Genomic DNA, 23,932 nt, shown 5'->3' with positions numbered 1-23,932 from the left:
CCAGCTTGCCATGGACTCTGAGTTCAAGGGGTTTAGAATTAATCATCTACGTGGAAATGGTGTGCAAAGCATTTCTGAGCTGGAGTCAGGGGTTGTGACAGCAGGATTTGTTTCCTTTTGTATTTGATAAATCTGCATTGTGTGTCCACCCTAAACTTGTGGGAGTCTGACTTTCATCTTGTGTTATCTGACTGCTTTGCTTTCAGGGCATATTGTTTGCAGAAGTCTCTTGATTTCTGTACTTGGTGGTGCTTGCAGAGAAAGCATTTAGGTTTGAACTTAGTAGGAACTTGTACTGAAATCATTTCATCAATTTGAAAAAGCTTTTTGTCTGGAGATTTCCTTTTTTAGTTTGTTTCTTTTATCCTAAGTACCTTTTTCCCCTATAAAAATCTTCTTTATCAGTATGTGAATTACTTAGACTGTCTCAGTGTACTTGAATGCATGTTGCTTATGCTGCTGTACAGCTGCTTTTTTGTAGGTGTGCATGTGCATTTTTGTCTCCCATGTGCAACTAACTCTTCAAAGAACTAAACATCCATGAAATAGCTCATATCTCCCTTCCATTTCCAATATGGGCTGTGAGCCAAAGTGCAGAGAGGTGAGCAACTGCCCCTGGGAAAGAGCAAGAGAAGGAACAAATAGACCTGTGAGCACTGGGCAGAAATTCGTGTTGTACTAACACCTCCCCAAGTCTGACGATGAGTAGATGTTTCAGCCGTGACAGCAAAATTTGCAGATGAGACAGTGTGCCAGAGTCTGTGGGACAGAAGCTGAATTTTTATGGGAGTACAGAGTTAGTTCAATGGGCCTGTGTAGTGCTGACATAACCTCTGCAGGTTTCTGACAACCTTTTTTTATTTGGTCCTGTCTTCCCTGTGAGCTCCTAAATGGTCCTATCTGCTCTGGGTGCTGTTGGGCCCCCTTTCTAAGGAAGCCATTCCCTCTGAAGCCGTGGTTGCATGCCAGGCATGCCTTCCCTGTCAGCTGCCTTGCTGCAGCACCCTGTGTGCTTAGTGATGTCATTCCAGGGAATGTGCAGTTTGTCACCTGAATGGGCCTGGGCTGAAAACATCTGTCTGAGATTTGCACATAAACTTGTACCTCTCTTTAAAGATGTTGCAGCAGAGCCAGTTTTAAAAAGTGGACTGGAAGGAGTAGACCACCTGAGCTTTTGGGCAGGATGCTGGGGCCAACATGAGCAAGTAATTTGCTTTAAACATAACAGTAACAAAGACTGGTGTGGTACATACAATACAGAAAATTTGGCTAGCTTGCTTCTTTGAAAACCCCTGGATACAATCTTCTAGCTCCCCTAGAGGCTGCTCTGAGCCAGCTACTGCTGCCATCCAGATTTGTTCCAAAATGAACTGGAGATTGAGAGTAAACCAGGATCGAGGGGTTTAAACTTCTTTTTTACTGTCCCGCTTTTGTAAAATAGTGGTGCCTGTTCCTGTAAAACTGGGTCAGCAGAAGCACTTGGGATCATACCTTCCACCATCTTTATAGCTAAAAAGCTGGACTAAATTAGTTTAAAAATAAATTTCTCAGAGGAACTTTACCCCAATCAGTCCCTATAGCCAGCTACCTAGCTAAGAAGCATTTTTCCTGTTTTAGCCATGAGGAAAAAGAGGCAGTGAGCTCAAATCTGGGTTATGCATTGAGGGTATGCATTCCCTGGGTGATGTGGAGGCTGTTAGACTGGTGTACATCGGAGGAGGCCTTTAGGCTCAGCTAGGAGGTGGTGTAGTGCAGCAGGGAGGGCTCTGTACAGGGGAACTGGTCATGCTGAAAGGTTTTACACCAGGCTGGCTCTGTGCTGGTCTCCTGGGCTGAGTTCCCGTTAGTTATTGTAGAACATTTCCTGGTGTAGTTGTGCCTGGAAGCAAGCCCACCCAGGCCATCAGAGGTGGCTCTGCTGAAGCCTGGGACAGGATGGACGTGTGGGACAAAAGTGCTCTCCTGATTCAAATTAAAGCTCTGGCGTGGGTGCAGCATTGGTGTGCAGCGTGACATACTGGGTAGAAAAGTGCTGGATGAACTGACCCAGGGCACAGAAACCATTTCAGGGGTGCCGGTTATTTCAGATGTGTTTGGCTGGTCAGGGCGCACAGCATCATCTCCAGTGTGAAAATATGGTTCCTCAGGGCACAGTTGTCCCCTCCTTGGCACTGCACCATGCCCCATCAGCACAGCCAGTGCCTTAGGAATGGCAGTGCCTTTTACTGAGGATGCTGGTGGATATGCTTCAGGTCAGCATTTGAATGTTCAGCCTTGTCTGTGCACTGAATGAAACACTGACTTCCCAGCACACATCTTTACCAGCCTCATATTTGTTATCTAATTTAAACTGCATCTTGTAGCGGATTATGTTGGTTTCCACCAGCTGACAGATGCAGTCATTTCATTACAGTTTCCTTCCCTTTTTAGCTACGTCTTTGGAGGCAATAAAAGCTCAGTTGACCTTTGTGCTCTCCGAATGCATAAGGAGTGAGCATTGCAAAACTAACCTGGTTTTTAGAGGTTTCTTTTCTGACTCTTGTAGTTCAAGTTATGTGGTTACTTCCATTCACTGCCTTTTAATGACCTTTCTGTACACAATTCCTGCTGAGCTTAAAGGTGATAGATTTAGACTTTTTTTTTTTTTTCCACAAATTAAAAAAAAAAAATAGGGGACCACCAATTAACTCCAACATGGAAGGTAAAACAACAAGCCCTGGCAATTGTGGCTTGAACTGATTTGCAGAACTGCAGAGGGTATTTTCAATGGCTTTCTCATCCTTGGTGGCTCATTAAAATTTTCCAATCAGGGAAAGGTGCCTGAGCTATGTTGGCTCTGCACTGATGAATCACCCAACCCCGTGTGAAGAATGGCTTACAGTCTTTTTGCCTTCTATTGATGCATTCTTTAGTTTTGGTCCTCAAAAGGGCAGATTTCACCATGCCATTGAATGTTCTCATTTTTTACCTGGTATGTCATAATTTGACCTATATCCGAACACGAAGCCTTGAAGTTGGCTCACCATTTCACCTTATTTTTCCCCAGTTACCTCTCCCTCTATTTGACAAGGTAAGGAGCAGAGCCTCTTCAAAACTGTCTGCTGACTCTGTGAACTATTTTCTAGCCTTGAATATCCAAACTGGGATATATTTTAATGCTATTATTTAAATGCGTAGTGCAGAAGTGAATATACTATTAATGCTACTTTAGAGAGGTGTTTTGACCAGCTCTTCATGTGGAGAAGCCCAGGCTGGCAAAAGGCAGGTAGTACCAGAAAAAACAGTACTGAAAAAATTGTAACTGGAATGTACTTTCACAAGTGCTTGAGACCATTTCTGCTGCCTTTTCTCCTCCACTCTCCCGCTATATCAACACTCACAAATCCTTTCTTTACGTTCTTAAAAATAAAGCAAGGGCCAAGGTCTAAAATTTGAAATTCTACTTTTGTAGTTTTTAGGTCGCATATATTTCCCATGCTTTGTAGGTATTTTAACCCGCTTCAGTAAAGTAAAGCTGGAAGAGGAATTGTTTTTATCTGACCCTTCCTTTACAAGATAATTGCAAGTACCTTGACTTTCTAACATGGGGTTATTTAACCTTATCTCAAAACCTCATCTTCTAAATCCTCTCTCTTTAATTCCATCTCAAAGCACAATGCTTTCAGGATTAAAGACTAAGAGTTACTGCAAGAATCAGAGTAACTGTGTTTGTGTGCAATTTTCGTAGATTTGCTCCTATTCTAACAAGTAGTCAGTAAAGGGGTAAACTCTTTGTGAAGGATCACAAAAAATGACCTAAGCTGTAAAGTAAAACCAAGCCACATTAAAATATTGCCAGCACCACTAAGAACTGATTAATATAGTCTGTCAAGAAGGTTAATCAGTGTAGGTGAATCAGAGCTCCTTGTATTCTTTCAAAAAAGCTTTTCTGGACCATGTATTGTTTTTGCATGAGGTGGAGCTGGTATAACTTCATCATCTCCATCATCCACTGGGATTGCTCCAGCTGTAGCATGCATGTGTAACTGAGGTCAAACTCAAGCCAATACCTTTGATAATCCTTGTGTAGGCAGTGCTATACCAGGAATTCCCATTAGAAGTTATTCCACAGCCCTAAAGAGCCATGTAGACTTTTCAGCTAGGTGATTTGCTCACTTGACTTTCTAAACTTTTTAATCTCAAGATTTATGTTTATACCTTGATCACTGAATTAACTTGCTGCCTTCCACACATTATCTCTCACATGCAGCCTTGGTCATGGATGTGTCTGCAGAAGCAGACATGTTGCCAGTGGTTTGTAGGCTTGACACATGCTCTCCAGACAGAAGCCTTTGTTCCCAGCATGCACAGGACATGTCCAGCAGCCCTGCCATGCCTTTCCTGTGCTTCTGTGCACCTTGTCCCCTGCAGCCCCAGTGTGTGAGCAGTAGCCTCCACCATGAGTGGGGACATGGCGCATTGTTCCCATGAGCGATCCACGGGAAGTGGCACTGGAGGGCAGGGACAGTATAGGAGGACACCTGTACAGCCCTCAGGGAAGGGACTCATATTTCTTGTTCTTCCACCTTTACGATCATGCTGTTGCAAGCAGGGTGCTCCTGTGGATGATGCCTGCGACTGCAACAACCCCTCTTTGCTTCTGATCACGTGTCAAAGGCAGCTCTTGTTGAACGCTGTGGTCTCGCTCTCCTCTCACCGGCTGCAAGTCCCTGTTCTTGGGCACCAGCCCCAGCGCACAGCAGTGCCTGGTGTTTGCCATGATATCTCCCTGCGTCGTGGCACAGAGCTCCACAGTTCTGGATGTTAAAGAAGGGGGCTGTCAGGAGACAGATATTTTTGGTACTGCTAGTTGGGCTGCGTAGGTGTTAAAAAGGCCTCGTGCTTCTCCAGGCGAAGCTCCAACCAGTCAGTGCCTGTTGCCTCGCAGAGGAGTAGGGCCTCCAGCTTGAAGGAGGCACCCAGGCAACTGATAACATAAATATATCTTTTGCTTGCTTTGTTTCTGTACATTCTAAGACCATCTCTCTTGCAAGGCCTCTCCTCCGCCCCTCTTTTTTTCTGCCTGCACAGCTGAAACAAAACCGGCGGTGGAGCCACCTTCTCTTGCTGGAGCCTGGCTGGCAGCAGCCTGCCCTGACCTGAGACACCAGCCATTGTTAAGGGTATAACACATTTACATATTTTGCAATAAAACATCAGTTATTTGCATTACTGTGTCAAGTTTTATTTGATTCTTTCACCTAAAAATGACTCATTTTCCTTTCTTGTATTTTAAAAACCAACTACTCTAAGCTTGTTTGAGAATAATCAAAAATTGCCCATTTAGCTAGAAGTCATTTTCTTTTCAAAAGGCAAATGTTATTTAATCTTTCAGCTGTTCATTGTGCCATCATAAATACTTTCTTTTCAGCACAGTTGTGGGGACTGAAATGAGCCCACTAATTGCCTCCCATTTCGACTGACATGTGGTGGTTTAGTGGAAAGAGAACACAGCGGGGAGAAGGAAATAGGAGGCTGAGAAAATGAGAGCTAATTATTTTCACTGCCTCATGTCAGGCTCTGTGTCAGCCTTGTTTTTACAAACTGGAAGGTTTAGCACTAAATAAAACAAACTGGCGTCATGTTTTTATATACTGGCAGTGTCATGGAAGCAGCTGCACATCTCAAAGACAATATAATGCCTGCATTCGCATGGACACCATCTGACAGCCACTGTGAGCCACTGCTAATGAGGATATCACAGTGGTGCCAAGTGAAAGGTGCTGAATTATGTATGATTCTTCATCAGTGCAGCAATAGTCCTGTACATCATTATGAGACATTGTTTTGCTGAAGAGATTAAAACATTCTTAGTTCCAGACCCTGCAACCTATACATGCTACAAGAGGTTATTAATGGAATTTTTAGGGAGAGTTTCTTGTGGATTTCTTTTTGGTTAAAAATATCTCATGGGACAAAGCTGTGGTGGGTCATGACACTATATATATAAAGAAGAGAAGCAAATTAACCATAATTGTGTTATCTTCCTTTAAATCCAGTATAATAAAATATAGTGTAGCAGGGTGATACATAATGATAAATAACCCAAGTGCTGTCACTAGATGTTCAACTCTAATGCCTTTAAAACAGCAGGTTTCAGCAGCTGAGATAGATAATAGCTAAGAACGTAAAAGAGCTTCTGGGGACCTAAATCATCAACATGCTACTACTTTTAGTATCAGCATGACCAATATTTTTTTCATATTTGTTTCATCTCATGGTACATCTTACTTTTCTTCTAATATCCAGTTACCTGCTACAATGCTGTTTCCATTTTTATTTCAATCTTTAAAAAAACAAAAAAGTTCATTCCAACCACTGGTTTTAAAATGATCCTGGATTTGGGCCCCCTTGAAAAATGAAGTGCCTCCCCAGCAAGGGTTTTAAGCTGCTTCAGGACACATGTTTGCTGTTTAGAGCCTGTGCCTGATCTTTTTCATTTCCCTTTCATTTTATTTTTTTTTTTGTCAGACGTTAATGCATATGGGGCTAAAGGAGTATTGTCACCACAGTAAGCTGCAGACTTAAGTTTTAAAGTGGTTTTACTTTCTGTTTTGAAACTGAGGAGAAGCGGCTCAAATACGTGTGTGATTTTCATTTCTAGAATCATTTTCAGAAGCTGCTGATTTTTTTACTTTGTCAAAGTGTTATTTGAAAACGTTTTCACACAAAATTTTGCTGGTTTGAGAACTGGTTGCCCCTCAGTTCTGAAACTAGATATTTTTTTAAAACAAAAAGCTGAAATTCTCCATTTAAATCAAAATCAAGCAGGTAAATACTGGGAGATATTTTAATGTTTGAATGACAAGATGTTCAGGGAAGTCTCTTTGAAGGACTTGTGTAAGCCTATTTATCAACCAGACACTTTCAATTTCCAAATTATTTTCCCACATACATCTGGTGCTAAATGTAGTCTCAATCCGAGAAGCCTTATGGCTACAATTCATGACAGAACTGAAATTCGTATGCTTGGTTATTCTAGCCAAATTTTTGCTTAAGTGGATGAGCATCTCTCTCCTATTATAAGAACCTAGAATTCCATTACAAAACAATGAAATATGTCCATTTCTTTCTGCAGCACACAAATCTTGCATTATTTGCTGTGTGGTTGAACAAAATAGTTACCAGGTGTGTTTCTTCCTTCCTTCTTTCCTCTTTCCTTCCTTTCTCTTTTTTATATCTTTTCTCTTTTCCTCCCAGCATCTCCTTCCATTTCTTGCCCCCCTTTATTTCCTTCTCTTTCTCCTTTCCAGTGATGATTTTACAATAACACAGAATGGAAATCTTGCCATATAAAACAAGACAGGTATTTTTGGGTGACCAGGGAGGATGTGCCTGGTGTGGTAACTTGCCCTTTCGGTATCTGCACAGTGTGGCTGTAGAGGGCTCCAAGGAGGAGAAAACATTTGGGGACTGGTTTTGAAGGACAGGTTATGTTTCTCTGAAGATGCAGTTCTGATCTGGGGAAGGCAGTGTTTGTGCAGGGCTCGTGCATCCACCGCTGCGTGGGGCAGCCCGATTGGTTCCCGCATGGAGAGCGGCTCCTGCGTGCACGGTGGATCCGGCAAGGGGCCGGGCACTGGCAGGTGCCCATCTGCCACACTCTGGCTGTACACAGCTTGTCAGCCTTTTCTTTAGAGATGGCTAGTTGATTTTTTTGTTTTTTAAAATGAGATCATGTTTGTCAGATCTAGTCTGTAGGGAAATGTGAGTGAACAGCACAAAATCCTGAGTCATGAGGAGCCCTGCCACAAGGTGCAGCTCTGGCTCTCAGGTGCTTGGCACTGGTATTATGGCAGGAGGTGTGCTGGACTAACTGGAGGATAGCACTTTATGTCAATATTTTTTTTCTTTCCTTGGCTCAGGTGTTTTTGTAAAACTTAAAAATGTCACCAAACCGCCTCTAACCTCAGGTTCAATTTGCAATAGCATGAATGAAGGAAGTCCTGCAAAAAAGGCTGACAACAGGAATGGTGTGGGCTGGGAGAGGAGCACGGTTCGAGGGACAAGAAGGAGTGCGAGGCAACTCTCTTTGCTGTTGCTGTTCAGTTACATAGGACATGCTGTCCTCAGCTCATGTCAGGGCCAGGGTGTCGTGCTGTGCCTACCTGGGACAAGACAGGCATTAGCCTGGGTTAGTTCACAAACCCAAAAAGCAGGACAGAAAAGAGATGTGCAAAGAGATGCAGTCCATGATTAGGAAATGGAGGCACAGGGCAACTCTGTCACCTTATTAGGTTGCACAGAAAGCCATTAGCACAACTGGAAACTGAGCTTGGTGCCTCTGAGTCTTGGTCTGGTGCCCTGACCACTGAACTGCAGTTCCCATCACTCAAACTTGCACCAGGGCAGTGTGAAAACCAACTCACACATCCACTCTGCTTGTAAAATGTGAAAGTTTTCAGCGGGGACAGATGGACATGCAGGGCCAAATCCTGTTACAAACGTAAATTCTTGTTGCAGTTTGGAAATGTTTATACTTCAGTTTTCTTTTGTTTTGGTATTGCCAATTCAGTGCCTGATTGAAAGCTTTGAGACTTCTGAGGGCTGCGCTCCTTGGTTATGCTTATGAGAGATGCACATGCAAACACTGGCAGATAATGTCATGTATGAAGGGATACTTTTTAGGCTGCTGTACATTTGTGTGTGCAAACAACTGCGGCCCATGCCCTAAGCGGCTGTCTGTGTCCCCGTGGAAAGTTTTTGCATTTTCTGAGCAGATTTGAGGTGAGGAGTGCCTCTGGCAAGTGCTGGCACACTTGCCAGATACAGACCCTTCTAAGCCCCTGGTATGTCTGGAGGATCTCCTGCCACTGTGAAGGGAAGATTCCCTCCTTCCCACATGGAGATGAATACACAATGCTTCACTGCAGTCCTGTTGTCCCTCAGATTTTGGAGGAGCTCAGTGCACCGGACAGCACCTCATCCCCAAAGCACCTGCCAGGCACACCAGCAAATGTTGGCTGTTTTGGACCATGGACAGGCAGTCTCCAGTCCCCAGTGGGAGCCTCCCTGGCCACAGACACGAACCCAGCTCCAGCACTCAGCCGATGCAGGATGTCCTGTGGGATGCTGCCAGAGCTGTCATCTTCTGCAGGCTCACACCTGTGCAAAGTGTTGGGTGTTGGCCCCCTGTTCAGCTCAGGAGATTATTTAAGGATAATAATTAATACCTTTTATTGCTTTGGTTTATTAGACTGTGATTATTTTCTAAACTAAACTTGCTTATAATTAATAGTGCAATTGGAGGTGAACAGAAGTTGAGGATGCTCAGTGCCTCACTGGGCACTCAGTATCTGAGATAACTGAGCTGTAATAACAAGCTCATCCTCTTGCCCGTTATTTGAGCGATTGCCTTGAAGGTGTTTCACAGACTCTTTGGTCATTTGTTCCTGGGTTCAGCAGGACAATGTCCTTGGGGCTGGCTGCCAGCACTGACTGTGACCCCAAGTGACAGCTCCCACCACTGCCCTGTCCCTGCACCTCCCCATGGGTGTGCAGAGCTCCCAAGCCTGCTCCAGCAGGCTGTCTGTCCAGGTGAGGTGCTGCAGGGGATCCACACCTCTGAAGACATCCAGACCTGCCTGAGAGGCAGCTGTCTCTCAGGGTGAGCTAAGAAAAGACTGAACAAGAGAACTGAGGATTTTTCTTTATCAATACTTGCACTGGAAAACATGCATATCCTAAAATATGTATATGTCCCTTAACTTTCTTTTGGGTTATTTTCTTCTCCTCATATATTGAGGATTAGATTTTGGGTTGTTTCAGCCTTCAGTTTTGTTTCATTTTGGGGTTTCTTGTTTGTTATTTTTTTTCTATTTGTATTCTAACAATCCAGCATTCTTTTTTTTTATTATTCATAGGATTGTAAATGGAAAATGTACATGGAGATGGACGGGGATGAAATTGCAATAACCTACATAAAAGATGTGACATTCAACACTAACCTACCTGATGTAGAGATTTTAAAGATGACAAAGGTATTTACAGCCTTAAAGCTTTCATGAATCCACAGATCTCAAACAAAGACATTAAAATACCACAGCAGTCGACTTTTGTGCTTGCAGAAGCTCAATCTCTTGACAGCTTTTAAATAAAATGCACATTTTAAACAGATTTGTATCATAATAGGAGTTAGGTATTTTGGTTCTCCTTTAAGCTGACAGTAATGTTAACAATAGAAAAATAAGAGAAAGAACTAATTTATATTTTCGTGTTTTAATTTCATGTTATACCCTCTGAATTTATTACCCTTTTTAAAGAAAAGAATTTTTAAAAAATTATTTTCTTTTTCAAGAGAAGAAACTGATTTAAATATTCCAGAAGCTTCATGTGATTTGTCTGGGACTTTTATGGGGGTTTTCTCTCTCTCTCTCTCTCTCTCTCTCTTTTTTTTTTTTTTTAAAGTGGTTTTAGAACTTTTGCATGGTTCTAAAACTCTCTTTCATGCAACAGTGGATTGCAAAGACTGAAACCCATTGCAGACAGTACATCACTGAACATCTGCAGTTCAGTGTCACTAGGCATTTTATCTTATTTCAGAACCTGCCTGTAAATATTTACCAGCAAGAACTTAGACTGCTTTTCCCTAAGCAGCAGAAGTTTTGTTAATTCAAAAAGCATTTTTTTAGCTGGTCTTTTAATTTCTGGTTTTATTAATATGCTCCACTTGGTAATAGCTAGCAAAATAAATTTCTAACTGAAAAAATATACAGCTTAGTTACCAGTTATGCTGCTCTAGAAGCACTGGTAAAAACACGCAAACTCTTGAATGCTATTTATTGTGAATTTCTGGTGTAAAATTAGGGGGAAAACCTTTGGTTATTTTTTCCAAAGGAAAAAAATGAAAAGCAGATTATCAACAGTCAGGATTTTAAGAGAAATGTCATATAGGTATATTTGCCGACAAAGATTATAATATAAAATTCATGCTAATCCTATTTTAATAGTGATTTCCGGAAAAACACTTGTAATTTTTTCTTATTATTATTGGTTTTGTTATTATTAGTTTTTTGTTTAATTTTAATCTCGGACATTTAATTTCTTCCTTAAAAAAAGGCTTAAATAAATTAACAACTAGATACAGTAACATTAATGTTTCACATAATTCAGCATTTTTTATTTTGTCAAGGAATATCTCAGAGAATCTCTAGGTATTTGTTCTTGCTGGCCTCTATAAATCTAGCCAAAGAAACCCTGTACATGCATAAAATTGAAAAAGGGTTTATGTCCCCATGAAAGCATTCCACATTGTCTTACCTCCTGCCTGTTACATATGGAAATCTCTTCTTGGTTTACTTTTGTAAACAAGGAAGTAAAGATTTCCAGAATACTTTACTTTATCTCATAAAATTTTAAGAAAGGTATTGATGTTAGCAATATGGGAATGGATGAAAAGAGGCAGATGTGGGAAATGCCTTTGGGGTGTTTCAAAAACAAGGCAGGAGGTGAAGAGCATCTTATAAAACTCCCACCATGTTTTTTTCAGCCACCATTTGTAATGGAGAAATGGATTGTGGGGATAGAAGAACACCAGTCTGTAGAATGTGTTGTTACATATGAGGTAAGCTCTAAGAAACAAATAAAATTGTTGATCCAAGATAAAACCTACACAGGAGGTGTGGAAACAGCATCCTCTGGCTTTGTTATATCCTATAATCAAGTCTCAGCAGCGTGCAATTAATTGTAAAATCTAAAGTTCAGAGCAAAAGCTGAATGAAGTTTACAGAGACAGTGGCCTCAGACTGCTGCCTGGGACGGCTCTACTTCTCAAGGAGGAAAGCTCCTTTTGCTTGAAGTGTAATGGTCAGTGTTCTTTGCATTACTTGGAGAGGCTGGTTTTTATCTTTTCAATGAAGTGCTAATTAGTAGAGCAGACAAGCAACAGGAGAAGAAAGAAAATGAGAAATCAAGAGTAAAATAAGATAAAATCTGGAATACAGTTTGATATGATAGAAATTAGCTGTTGTTAAAAGGGTTTACATTTACTTACAATTGTGTTTTTATAAAGACCAATGCTGTGCATCAGAAGGAGGCTAATAACTGAGATTCCAGCTCTGTCCTTATTCAGGCAGTGATGGAGAAACATGGAAATTCTGGACATGGAAATCTCAGATGTGAAGAGTAGTCATTTTCTTTCACCCTGAAGTTTCTCACAGGACAGCAGTTCGTTGTCCATAACAACAAACTGAAGAGTTTGGTGCTCCTTGAAAATTTAGTTGGGGGTTCCCCTGCAAAAATACCTGCTTAGACCTACCTCTTTTAGCAGTGCACATTTGATGTTCACATTAACAGAGCTAGTAAAATGTATTTTTGTGTTTGTAGAGGAAGGCCTTCAGATCTTTCCTCCACATGGTACAAGAATTTAAACAGTTACTCTCTACCACATTTTTCGCATAATCACAAAGTACCGGCCAAAATTCTATAGAGTCTAAAAATACTCGAGAACTGGCTAAGTGGTTTGCAAAATAGATCCTTTATTGAAAACACTGCTGCTGCCCAGGCACTCATGGAAGTTCCCTCTTAGGAGAGCTCAGTGTGTTGTGTGTTGTTATGTCCTCACTTGTGTTTTGTGTTCTTTCTGTTAGAGTGATGTTAGAGCTCCCAAAAGCACCAGGCACATCCAAGCTATCTGCTGGAGCAAGGTGAAAGCACAGGACGAGGTTGAGACAGTACAACTCATGATACAGACCTCGGTCGCCAACTCAGAGGGGAATTCACGGAGCAGATCTGACTCAGGTAAGTCAATACGTGCAAACTTTATTGTTGACATGAGCAGGGCATATGTAAGGAATCATAGAATCAACTGGGTTGGAAGAGACCTCCGAGATCATCAAGTCCAACCTTTGATCCAACCCCACTGTGATTACTAGATCATGACACTCAGTGCCACATCCAGCCTCGTCTTAAAAACCTCCAGGGACGGTGAATCCACCACCTCTCTGGTGAACAGCAAAAAGTCAATACCACTCTTTCTTGTAGGCGCCCTTCCAGTACTGGAAGGCTGCAATTAGGTCATCAAGAAGCCTTCTCTTCTCCAGGCTGAACAGTCTCAGTTCTTTTAGCCTTTCCTTCCAGGGAGGAAATCTTGGGGGCCCTCCCATGGACTCGTTCCAACAGGCCAATGTCCTTTCTATGCTGGGGACCCCAAACCTGGATGCAGCACTCCAGGTGGGGTCTCAGGAAAGTGGAGTAGAGGGGCAGAATCACCTCCCTCAATCTGCTGATCTGCTTTTGATGCAGCCCAGGACACGTTTGGCTTTCTGGCCTGCAAGTGCCCCAGCTGGCTCATGTCCAGCTTCTCATTGACCATCACCTTAAAGAGTGCTGGTGAGTCCTTAGCCGGGCTGCTCTCGATCTGTTCATCCCCAAGACTGTATTGATACTGGGGTTGCCCCAATCCAGGTGCAGTACTTTGCACTTGATCTTGTTAAACCTCACAATATTCCCATGGCACCACTTCTTGAGCTTTTCTAGGTCCCTCTGGATGGCATCCCATCCTTCAGGCATGTCAGCTGCAGGTGTCACTGCAAATTTGCCGAGGATGCACTTGATCCCTTTGTCGTTACTGAAGATATTAAATAACACTGGTCCCAATATGGACCCTTAAGGGACATTACTTGTCACTGATGTCCACTGGGACTAAGAGCTGTTGACCACTACCATCTGGATACAACCATTCAGCCAATTCCTTATCCACCTAACAGTCCACCCATCAAATCCATCTCTCTCCAATTTAGAGAGAAGGGTGTTGTGGGGGACCATGTTAAAGGCTTCACAGAAGTCCAGATAAATGACATCTGTAGCCCTTCCCTTGTCCACTGATGTAAAAATCAGGAAGCATTTTGCTCCCCCACTCCTCATCCTGCTGTCCATCCACTCAAGAGGCATGGGAAGAGAGGCTGACACTGAAGACTGAGGCAAAAAAATTGTTGAATACATCAGCCTTCTTCTCATCTGTTGTTACCCATTGTCCAGCGTTGCTTATTAGGGGAGTACACCTGTTTATCAGGGAAGTAGCTGTGGAAGCCCTTCTCGTTATTCTTTGCATCCCTTGCCAGCTTCAATCCCAGCTTTGCCTTGGCCTTCCTCACAGGATCCCTACATGACCGAACTTCATCTCTACACTCTTTTCACTCCCTGTGCATTTTCTTCTTTCCCTTTAGTTTGAGCAGTAGTTCCCTACTCAGACATGCCAGTCTCCTGCCTTCCTTGCCCAATTTCTTGCTCCTGGGGAACTCTTGCACTCTGTGAACGACTTCCTTAAAGATCTGCCAGCTCTGTTTCACTCCCTTGTCCCCAGGAGTTTCTACTGACTATCTCCTTGAAGAGCTGGAATTCTGCTTTCCTGAAGTTCAGGAGCCCAACTTTACTCTTTTACCTGACTGATATCCCTCAGGACTGCAAACTCCACTAGTGCATGGTCACTGCAGCCCAGGCTGCCTCCAATCTTGATGCCCCCAATTAGCTTGCTTACATTGGTGACCATCAGATCCATTATTGCACCCCCTCTAGTAGGGCTGTGTATTACCTGGGTGAAGGGTAAGGGGGATGGCCTGTGTGCCACTGTAGGAAGCATTCTGGAAGCAGTCCATAGAGATAAGCTACAAATCTTTTGTCTGCTGTAGTCACTTGCACATCAATAGCAGACATAGAGGTCAGGTTTTTCTGCTCCAACCCCAGAATGCTTCACAGTAGTAAGCAGCTCTAAATTCTGGTACTTTTTCAACCCTGTCACTGGGTCAGCTTTGGTTCAACCTTTTCATCCCCTCCAGTGCATAAGGTCATTGGGAGAGGTGTTTCTGCCTGTGGCCCAGGCTTCTTCCACTCTCTGGAACATGCACACACATCCACAGTAGCCTTTTCATGATAGCAGGCCTCTTTTCACCATAGTCTGCTTGTGGGCACTGGATTGGGAATCAGCTGGCAAATCTGACCTTCTCCAAAATCTGCCCCTCTTCACCAAGAGAAACAAGTACTCAGCTTTGTGGAGCCATGTGTATTGGCATATCAAAAGGATTTGGACTAAATTACAGCACCCACACAAAGTGTGCAGGGCCTTGGGTGAAAATTAGTTTCTTAACCAGAATGTTAGGAATGCATCTGCTGCTAAAGGAGACAATCTCACACATCTCTACCCAGCTCTACCCTGTTAGGAATAATGGAGTTTTCCACAGCTGTTTTGAGAACTTGGAGAGCCAGTACTTTCATCAGCTTTTTACCTGGCTTTCTCTCCCTGCAACCCAAACTCAATAGAAGTGCTTTGACCAGCTCTTCCCTCCTGCCCTTAGCCACCCGGCACACAGGCAGCTTTGCACAGATGTTGTGTTTGGATAAAGGGTACCTCCTGTAAGAGATGTGGCCAGTGCTGACACATACTGCGGTTGTAGCCTCAGAAGCTGCAGGTTTAAAACCCCAGGTTTCAAAAATACCCACCAAATCCAAGCAGTTGGTGGCTCAGAGAGCATGTGAGGGAGAAGCCCCCTGGTCCATGAGAGGCAGTCCCACAGGGCACGCTGGCAGATCCTTGCTGGGCAGCTGGTGCCTGGGCTGGCAACCACGGTTGGCTGTAAGGAGCAAGGACTGAACAGCCTCAAGGGAGCCCCTTGTTCAGGACAGCATTGGCTTTGGTCCCTTGGGGCTTGTGATAGCTACACGAGTGTTGATAACAAATGAAGACCCAAACTTGAATCCTCAACCTGCTGCTTCCAGGTTTACGAGGTCTGTAATTTACATCCACAGCCTTTCATAGGAGGGCATGGGGAAATGGCAGAGCAGATAGTGTCTATCAAGTATGTTTCAGCATGCAGGTTTCTTTTGAAAACATGAGTTTTAAAGAGTTTAAGAAGCAAGTAGGCAATTTCCATCTGTCTTTCTCTGAAAGAAGGTTCATCTCAGTGCAGGTGGAGCTGTCTGCAGTGTTGGTGTCACACTCAAGCGATGACACGAAAGACAGTTTCCTTTTGACATATTTGACATTAGGTTGAAGTGATTTAAATCTCTTTAGATTCAAACAAAGTCTGGGGAAAGGAGAAATGAAAGAGACTATCCATTAGTTTTAACAGGAGCAATCCTAACGAGGACAGAGCCCCTACCCAGCTCCCACAAAACTCCCCACAGTCAATGCAGCGTTCCAGCAAGAGGCAGTGAGGGTTATGCTTTCCTGTTGGAATGATATTAGTGATATTTAAGGACAAATCATTCAAACCCCTCTGGAGCAAAATAATTTTAGCTGCTCCCCATGGATTTTTGGCCAGAGCTGTGGCCTTGGATAAGAGGAATTCCTGGTCTCTGCTCTACCCACAAAGTAGCAAACCAGGCAGCCTTTGCAGTTCAAATGGAAAATTTACTACTACTGTATTTGCTAAAGGCTTTCATGGAAACCGCAGGACTGACTTTCAAAACCACTTCAGTCTGATCTCTGAGAGCTACAACTTTTGTTACAACCCCAGGGCTGTCACAGTAGGTGTAGAGGGAACTGTAATACCCTGAGTTGTTCACAGTTAAGCACTGTCTGAGCTATCCTGGCTGAAGTCTGCTGCCTCACTGGCTTTTCCACATACAGAGATGATTTTCTGCGTCCATCATGAAGCTGGATGCAAAGTGGTTTGACTTCTAAATTTGTAATAACACTAACAACTGAAGTAGCTCCAGTTGTTGTGGTCTGTAGCAGTTTGAAAAGAAATTGGAGTAAGAGGAGATAAATCTGGCTGCTGCAGGTGGGATTTGCACTGGCTCTGCCTCCTCTCTGTGCTGGGCTGCAAACAGTATGACTGTGCTGGATGGGAGAGATGGAGGTGGAAGGTGATGCTGCAGCAGTGCTGGAACTTTGGAGTGCCCGCTCTGTGCCTACTCTGGAGGTCTCCAGGTTCTTTTCTAAAGAAAGCTGTGTTGAAATCTGCTGAGGTTGCCTAGAGCATCACAGGGTATGTTTAAACCCAGATTGGGTTAAAAACATTGGGAAGGGGAACCCACCTGAACAGCCAAATGGATGGTTCAGTAAGTATCTTGTAGTCTAAGCTCCATAATCTGCACTGGCATCAGAAATACTTGTATCACTTGCTATTTAAAAAGTCCAACATTATGTTCAACCATAACACTGAACATACTCAAACCCAGGACTGTATGCTTCAAGGCTGGGGGGGAAAGGGTGGTTTGAGATGTATTGAGGTTCTTGTGAGAGAAACGCTGGTACTAACCTCACACCCTTGGTAAACCTGAGAGTAGTTTTCCATCAATTCACAGAAAGCTGACTTTGTTTCCATTTCCCTGCCAGGCATTGACAGTCAGTGGATGCAGACACTGCGCATGCATCAGATAGCAAAAGCCATTTCTCACCAGCACGGCCACCCCCACAGCCCGACCACAGTCACCCACTACCTGCCTTACCTTCACAGCCAAGACTCCTACGCTGCAGCCGTCAGGAGGACACCCGCTCCCGTCAATCACCAGTTCACATCCATCAGCCACTCCAGGAACTCTTCTCCCATCTCACACAGTTTGATGAGAAACCTCTCGAATCTGCATCTGAACTCAAAAGGCAGCAGTGCCTCCAGCACAGCCTCGGACACCCCTTCGGAGAGAGACAGGTCTGCTGGCAAAGGTAGAAACACCCCCCACAGCGGTAACTCCCGCAGCTCCTCGGGCGGGCGGCGCAGTGGGACCAGCTCCCCGGTGCCCCCCCGACAACTGGGAAGACCCAGCAGGACTTCTTTGCCAGTGGCCCCTCCGGCCTCCCAGCACCACAGGTACCCCCGCACCCCTCCACAGCCCACGGCCATCCCGGGCATGCCCCCACAGGGTGAGAGCGAGCCCAGGAGGGGCGAAGGGGAGAGCAGAGCCAGCGAGGGCGGGTGGATAAAGGTGCAGCACTCGAGGAAGCCCCACAGGCAGGCTGCTGGCAAGCCGGGGAAGGAGAGGGCCAGGGGGAGCTGGCGGGGCCGGAGGATGTTCTGAGAGAGGAATTTGGCCCTTTTTGTAACTGAACATTCAACCTAGAGAAGATGCGCCTGCTCCTATTTAATTTGCTGCACTGAAGCCGGTACCCAGCTGGCCCGGGACCTGCCGCTGGACAGGGAGAGCTGCTGCCTCTCCTCCTGTCACTGTCAGTGCCAAGGGATTTCATTTGGTTTTCTCCCCTCTGTTTGGCTGCTCATGTTCTCAGCTGACTGGATATCCACTCATTTGCTTACTATTTCAATAATAAAATCAGTAAGGCACAGCCAAGTGCCACAACAAAAGGCTCTCTGTTTCATCCTTAGGGAAGGAGTTGTTACCCCTCCCCTTACCTCACTTCTGCCTCCAGATGCCAAGTCCAGCTCTGAGCAGGGTCTCCTCAACCCTTGTCTGGTCTGCTTTTGCCAGGGCTATAGGAAAAGATAATTTTTTTTATCAGACCAGCATAGTCTGGAAAAAAGGGGAACACAGGGACATTTTGCTTTAAGTCCAGTTCAGTAGCTTCACTTCTCCACTTTCAGCTTGCCATCCCTCTCAGGAATTTCTTACTTTGCTCCTGATTAAAAGCCCTAGCACTACCTACCCACCACCACTGAGCACACTCTGTCACATACACAGTTGTCATAATCAGAAGGAGTATCAAAACCTAGGCTTTATTCTTTTGGGAAAAAAATAATAAAAATAGAGTGAGAAAAAGGCATTTCTTTTATCCTAGTTACAACTAACCCTACTGAGGTCTACGATAATGTTTATCCCTGGGCAGCTGGCATTTTTTAATTGAATTTTTAAATGTGGCCAGACTGTGTTGCTTTTGTCTTTCAGTCTTCAGGTAGTAAAGACGAGGTCAGCAAAGTTTCCGATTAATGTGGTCTTTAGCTCTGCTGAGAACAAAGACACAGCTTAAACTCAGTTGGCGTCAGAAAGTTTGTTCGTGGCCTTTTCACTCCACGTTGATTTCACACAATTAAAAAGGAGGAAAAAAAGTTTGGGTTTCACAAGATGCAAGAGAGAAAAAAAGGAAGAAACAGATAAAGGAAGCTGAACCCAAAGCAATGCCTGGTACCCTCTGAAAGCCAAGAAACTGTAAATTAGAGATGCCTTTGAACAAGGTGCTACCTACCATCCATCCCAGGCGGTACTCGCTGGCACACAGTTGTGGGCAATGCTGGCAGAGCTGCTGGCACATCACCCCCTCAGGGTGAGGGAGCTGTCATCATAGCCCTGTCACTGAACATTCAAAAGGACACGTAAATTCCCCGCTCCACACAAAGGTCACTCCTGGGGTACATGCAGCTCTGCTCCCTCTGATTGCCACCAGCCCCAGTGAGGGCTGAGCCCTGTGGTGAGTTTCCAACACCTACCAAGAGTGAACTGGGACTTGCATTTCATGAATTCAGGACACAGTCCACCAAAAATAATGAAGCAGGACACAGTTGATACCAGGTGTTAGGAATTGGATCTCTGTCATTTAAGCACCTTTTACACTGACAACAGTCAATTGCAGAACAAATAGAAGCTTTACCTTGACTTGAATTTGGTTGCAGGTGAAGCCCTGTGGTAACAAAGTTTGCCACTTTCCTGTGGATTCAAACTGGCTGAAAGCTAGTTAGTAACCCAGCTTCTGGCTCTGGTTTACAGAGTCTGCCAACTAATTTGGGGGACGTGGACAAATTAGCACTGCGTGTTACAAGTTATCAGGGAACTGGCATTTTTTTCTAGGTTGGTGATCCTTACCTGACATTTCTTACCATGACCAAACTGGTCTGGAGGATACCAACTAATAGTAATTGCACCTGAGAGTACTTGTTAGAGATGTGCTTGTGTTATTAAAATTTGCATATACATCTCAGAAATCACGTTTAGGCCTGCACAAGTCCCAAGAAAGAAATTGCAAGAGTTTGGAAGGGTACCTTTCTTTTCTATGGTGATCAGGATAGTTGTGTAGTTGTATGAGCCTGAGATACTGTGGGCTTGTGGTGGCAGTTCAGGATTTATCAGCTGCCTGTGATTGTTTGTCAAGATGTCCAGCAGGATTCCTCTGCTGTTTGTAAGCAATTTAATGCCTTGCCTAATTTTAATCTGCAATGTACTGTTTCTCCACATCTGTTGTATTACAGTGTTCATTAGCATTTAAAGAAGGAATGGTTGGTATTGATCATGCCTGTTAAAATTAAACAATCAGACATTAGTGACTGATTAGAAATCCTTTTGCTGCACCAGCATTGCTGGTTAAAGCAACAGTCAGGGAACTTGTAAAAAAAAAAAGTCAGCAAGATCTAGTTTTCCATCTTGTTTTTGTCACTCTTAATGTGGCTACTCCCCATCTTGGTGCTAATTCATTATAAATAAAAAATGTGCTTACATTTTCACCCCCCAGTACTTTATGAAGCTGAGCCATTTTTGTTCATGTTTTACCAACATGCACCTAGAAGACCATGCGCAGCAATGTCAAAAAGATGACTGTCTTGGGCAACTACACTGCAGCAAATTTTCTTTGGAAAGGAGCCATGCCATGTTTACTTAGAGTTTTCTTAGAAGTCTGTTAAAGCCAATCATATTTAAGTACCAGTATATCTAGATTTGCACACTAGGAGCTGGACACACTGCCCTCCATCCACACACATATCATTGGCAGTACTACAACTGCTACATCCTCCCTCCATGGTTGATTCTGCAAGTGGCACAAAATATCGCTGCTGTAGAACTGCCCCTCGCTTTTCTGGCTTTCCTTTCTCTTGGTCTTCCTTTCTATGTGCATGGATGTTGATGTTTTCTTAATCCCCAAAAGGTACCTGCATTTTCCTTTTCCAGGGTGTAAAAGGCTCTGAATTATAAGAAGCCAGCTCTGAGATGGCTGCTGGAATGGATGATGAAAAACAGCAGAGAGCTCATGAAGGCAAATTCAGAACTGGACGTCCAAAGTGAGTATTTGCATCCAATGGAGAGAATGTTTACAAAGTCAGATACAAACCTCCCTCCCTTCTTCCCTCCCTCCTTCCTTTCTTTTTCCTTTTTTTTTTTTTTTTGTCTCTCCCATATACCTAAGGATGTCTCCAAAAAAAAAAAGAAAAACAGGAGGGTGATGGAGAGCAGACACTTACCACTGAGGTCAGCAATCATTCTTCTTTAGCTTGGCAAGATATCCCAGAGCTGGGTCTGACCCTGGTGGATTTTGGCTTCCTAAGCACACAAGTTTCCCCAGCAGCACTGGTGTTCTGTCACTACCATCAGAAGGACTGGCTGTAAGAGGTGAGTGTCCTGGGAACCTGCTCTACAGAGGGACTGACAGCCAGATCAGCAGCCTGTTGTGGCTTCCCTGTGTACAGGGAAGGGGTCAAGCAACTGCACTCTCAGGGCACTTGTTCCCTGTGTCTTGCAGGTCAGAGACATGTGCTGTAAACCAGCTGCCAATTCAAGTGCCTGTGAAACCCTGCTCCTAACCATAGTGGGCAGCACGTGAATTGGAGACTCCCTAGAGCAAAAACATTGCCCAGCCCTGCAAACACAGGCTGCTTTTGTTCACATACAGCCAGGGCACAAGGGGGCTGCCAACATGCAGCTTGCTCGAGAGCCAAAGGTCTTTCTGAAAGGGGGAGAGCTGCTCAGAGGGCTTTTACAGCAGCTCATCTGCCTGAGTTGGAGGAGCAAATTCACAGAAGGATGATTGTCACAGGGGTGACAGCCCACTGAACTGTCGAGGAGGCCCCAAAATCGTAAACAACTCCAGGCTGTTCCTCACCCTAACCCCTTGTGACGTGAGTAGACCGTCAATCCATCTCAGGGCAGTGGAGCTGCAGAGGTTGCTTTCTATGGCCTGGGCAGGAATTTCCCCCAGCTCAGTGTTTGATTTGGGCAGCACTGTAATCTCTTTCTCTTCCAACATTTCTAGTTGTTGCTTTGGCCTCATATTGATTTTGACAGACGTACCAAAATGTAATGCCTGCACTGCGCTTGTCAGGAAGATAAATAGAATAATGATGAGAGAGGGGAGATGAGGTGGCCATCTGACCCCTTTTTGCTGGGGAATGCTGCTGCCAGGGTTTCAGCCTGTCCAACTGATGCCATGGCTCACTGTGCCTCTGTGCTGGGGGAAATCTGGTCATACTGCCTGGGTGGGATGGGATGGGATGGGATGACTGTGGGACCTGCTCATCCTGTGCTGATATTGCTGAGACCTGCCTTCAGCAGGGGAAATGCCAGCAGCCCCTCGGTCTCCCCACCTACACCCAGATCTCAGTGATGCCATGCCAGTGGACAAAACACTGCCATGCTCCCAGGAATGGTGGATCTCAGGGCTGGGTTTCACAGGCAGTGTTGCTGCTGATTGGTTTATTTCCATGAAATGCTAGAGAAAGAAAATCCAGTTCCTGTTCAGCTGGGAGGGGAGAGTGCCCGTTTGTGCCTCCCCCCAGTGCTGCCATGGCTGAGTTAATTCCCCATGAGAATCTGCTTTCTTGCTGGCACCGGTGTGAAATGTGGATGGGTGTTTTTGGACATTGTTTACTTTTTAAAGAAAGTATTTGCTACTGCAGCTTTGCTCTATCTTACCTGCTCCTGATGATTATTTTCTAGCAGTTGGCCTTGTCTGACAGCATGCTGACCACAATCTGCCAGCTTGCTGAGCTGATTTAAGGAGCAGAGGTTTCTTAAACCCTCTGTCCTTCCCCACTTAGAGCAGAAGCCTCCAGGCAGGGCACCCCTTACCTCTGTCCTCCTCTCTAGCTCAGCTCATGCTGCTGAGGATCAAACTCCATGTATTTTAAGACTTTCTGAAACTTGCAAATTTACTGCCAAGAAGACTAGAGTGTGCATCAAGTATACACAATTAATTTTTTTGATTGTGCTATATAATGCACTTTGACATAAAAATAATAATTATTACTTTTGCCTGGGAAAGATGGGCAGTGGCTTATGTAACTGTGGAAAAACCCCGAACTAAGAGACCCCCTGACATCTAATGTCACTAAAATGGAACCAAATAGCTCTGCTACCTCTGAAAATTATATCTGACAGAATTATTTTCTGTGTATGTGTCCACCATAGAAGGGTTTTTACATAATATTCTTATCTAATGAATTGCCAAAGTGTAGTAGTTCGAGCCAGTTTGTTGCAAAAAGTTAGAGGTTAGAGAGGAGAAGTCTATTACAGCAATAACACTATTAAGGGTCTGCCAAGATCACACTTGAGTACATGTAAATACATGGCATTTGAGATTAATGTCTCAGAGGACAGAGGAATAGTGCTGGGAGGCAGTGACGGCTTGGGAAAAATGAGAGCTGGGGCTAAAGCGCGCAGCCTTTCCCTGCAGCTCCCACTCCAGCACCACTATGCTCTCCCCAGCCCACAGCAGCCCCCAGCAGCTGCAGCCCACTGCTCCCACCCCTGCCACCCCCTGCCCGAGGGTCGGAGCCTCCTCCAGGAAACTTCATGAGGCAGTTTGGCAGGTGCTGACGGGCGGCAGCCGTGAACACTGAGCTATGTGGAATGAAGTGGCTTAATATATCTGGGGCTCAACACGTACATTTGGTTTTCTGCCTTGGCAAGCAAGGTGAGGGCTTCCTGCAGCAGAGAGGGCGTTTCTCTCATGCTGTGAAAAAACCCAAGGGCCTGAAAACTTGAGATGTGCCCTGGGGACCCCCTGGCAGGCAGTAGCCAGCCCTGAGGGAGGCTTTCTACCTGCCCCTCCCACTTCGTTCCTCCTGAGAGAGGTGCCAGGAGAGAGATCCTCCCAGAGAAGGTCATGCCACCACTTGTCCCCCCACTCCCACCCTCTCCCAGCAACCACATTTTGTTGAGGGTTGGTGGAGGCAATGCAAATCAACTTTTCCGAAGTGGCAGTGGCAAAGCTTGTATAACAGGGAAAAAAACCAGACTGCAGTAAGTATTTCTGATTATTTTCTGATAGCCTCCTGTTTCCCACACCTATACATTTGTAGAA

At 44.5% G+C, this 23,932-nt stretch overlaps 1 protein-coding gene across 7 annotated transcripts in view; it reads left to right on the top strand.

Annotated features, from left to right (window-relative positions):
- MAP3K20 (mitogen-activated protein kinase kinase kinase 20) overlaps nucleotides 1–23,363 on the top strand; it is a 96,312-nt gene extending 72,949 nt beyond the window's left edge. For 2 of the 7 annotated variants that reach the window (XM_027878487.1, XM_027878486.1), the window contains exons 17-20: nucleotides 9,903–10,019; nucleotides 11,528–11,602; nucleotides 12,627–12,777; nucleotides 17,315–18,232. In XM_027878487.1, the coding sequence (XP_027734288.1) occupies nucleotides 9,903–10,019; nucleotides 11,528–11,602; nucleotides 12,627–12,777; nucleotides 17,315–17,994 (1,023 nt within the window). In that variant the 3' untranslated portion in view covers nucleotides 17,995–18,232. Of the gene's footprint in view, nucleotides 1–9,902; nucleotides 10,020–11,527; nucleotides 11,603–12,626; nucleotides 12,778–17,314; nucleotides 18,233–20,782; nucleotides 20,929–21,124; nucleotides 21,244–21,373 lie in introns of those variants that run through there. The other 5 variants (XR_003570616.1, XR_003570617.1, XM_027878488.1 and 2 more) reach the window with 5 other exon arrangements.
- The last annotated feature ends 569 nt before the right edge of the window (nucleotides 23,364–23,932 follow it).

The sequence above is a fragment of the Empidonax traillii genome, unplaced genomic scaffold (assembly GCF_003031625.1).
Source record: "Empidonax traillii isolate 1590-97213 ecotype Southwest subspecies unplaced genomic scaffold, ASM303162v1 scaffold42:size1813164, whole genome shotgun sequence".
In the NCBI taxonomy this organism is placed as follows: domain Eukaryota; kingdom Metazoa; phylum Chordata; class Aves; order Passeriformes; family Tyrannidae; genus Empidonax; species Empidonax traillii.
This window is presented reverse-complemented; position numbering and strand designations above follow the sequence as displayed.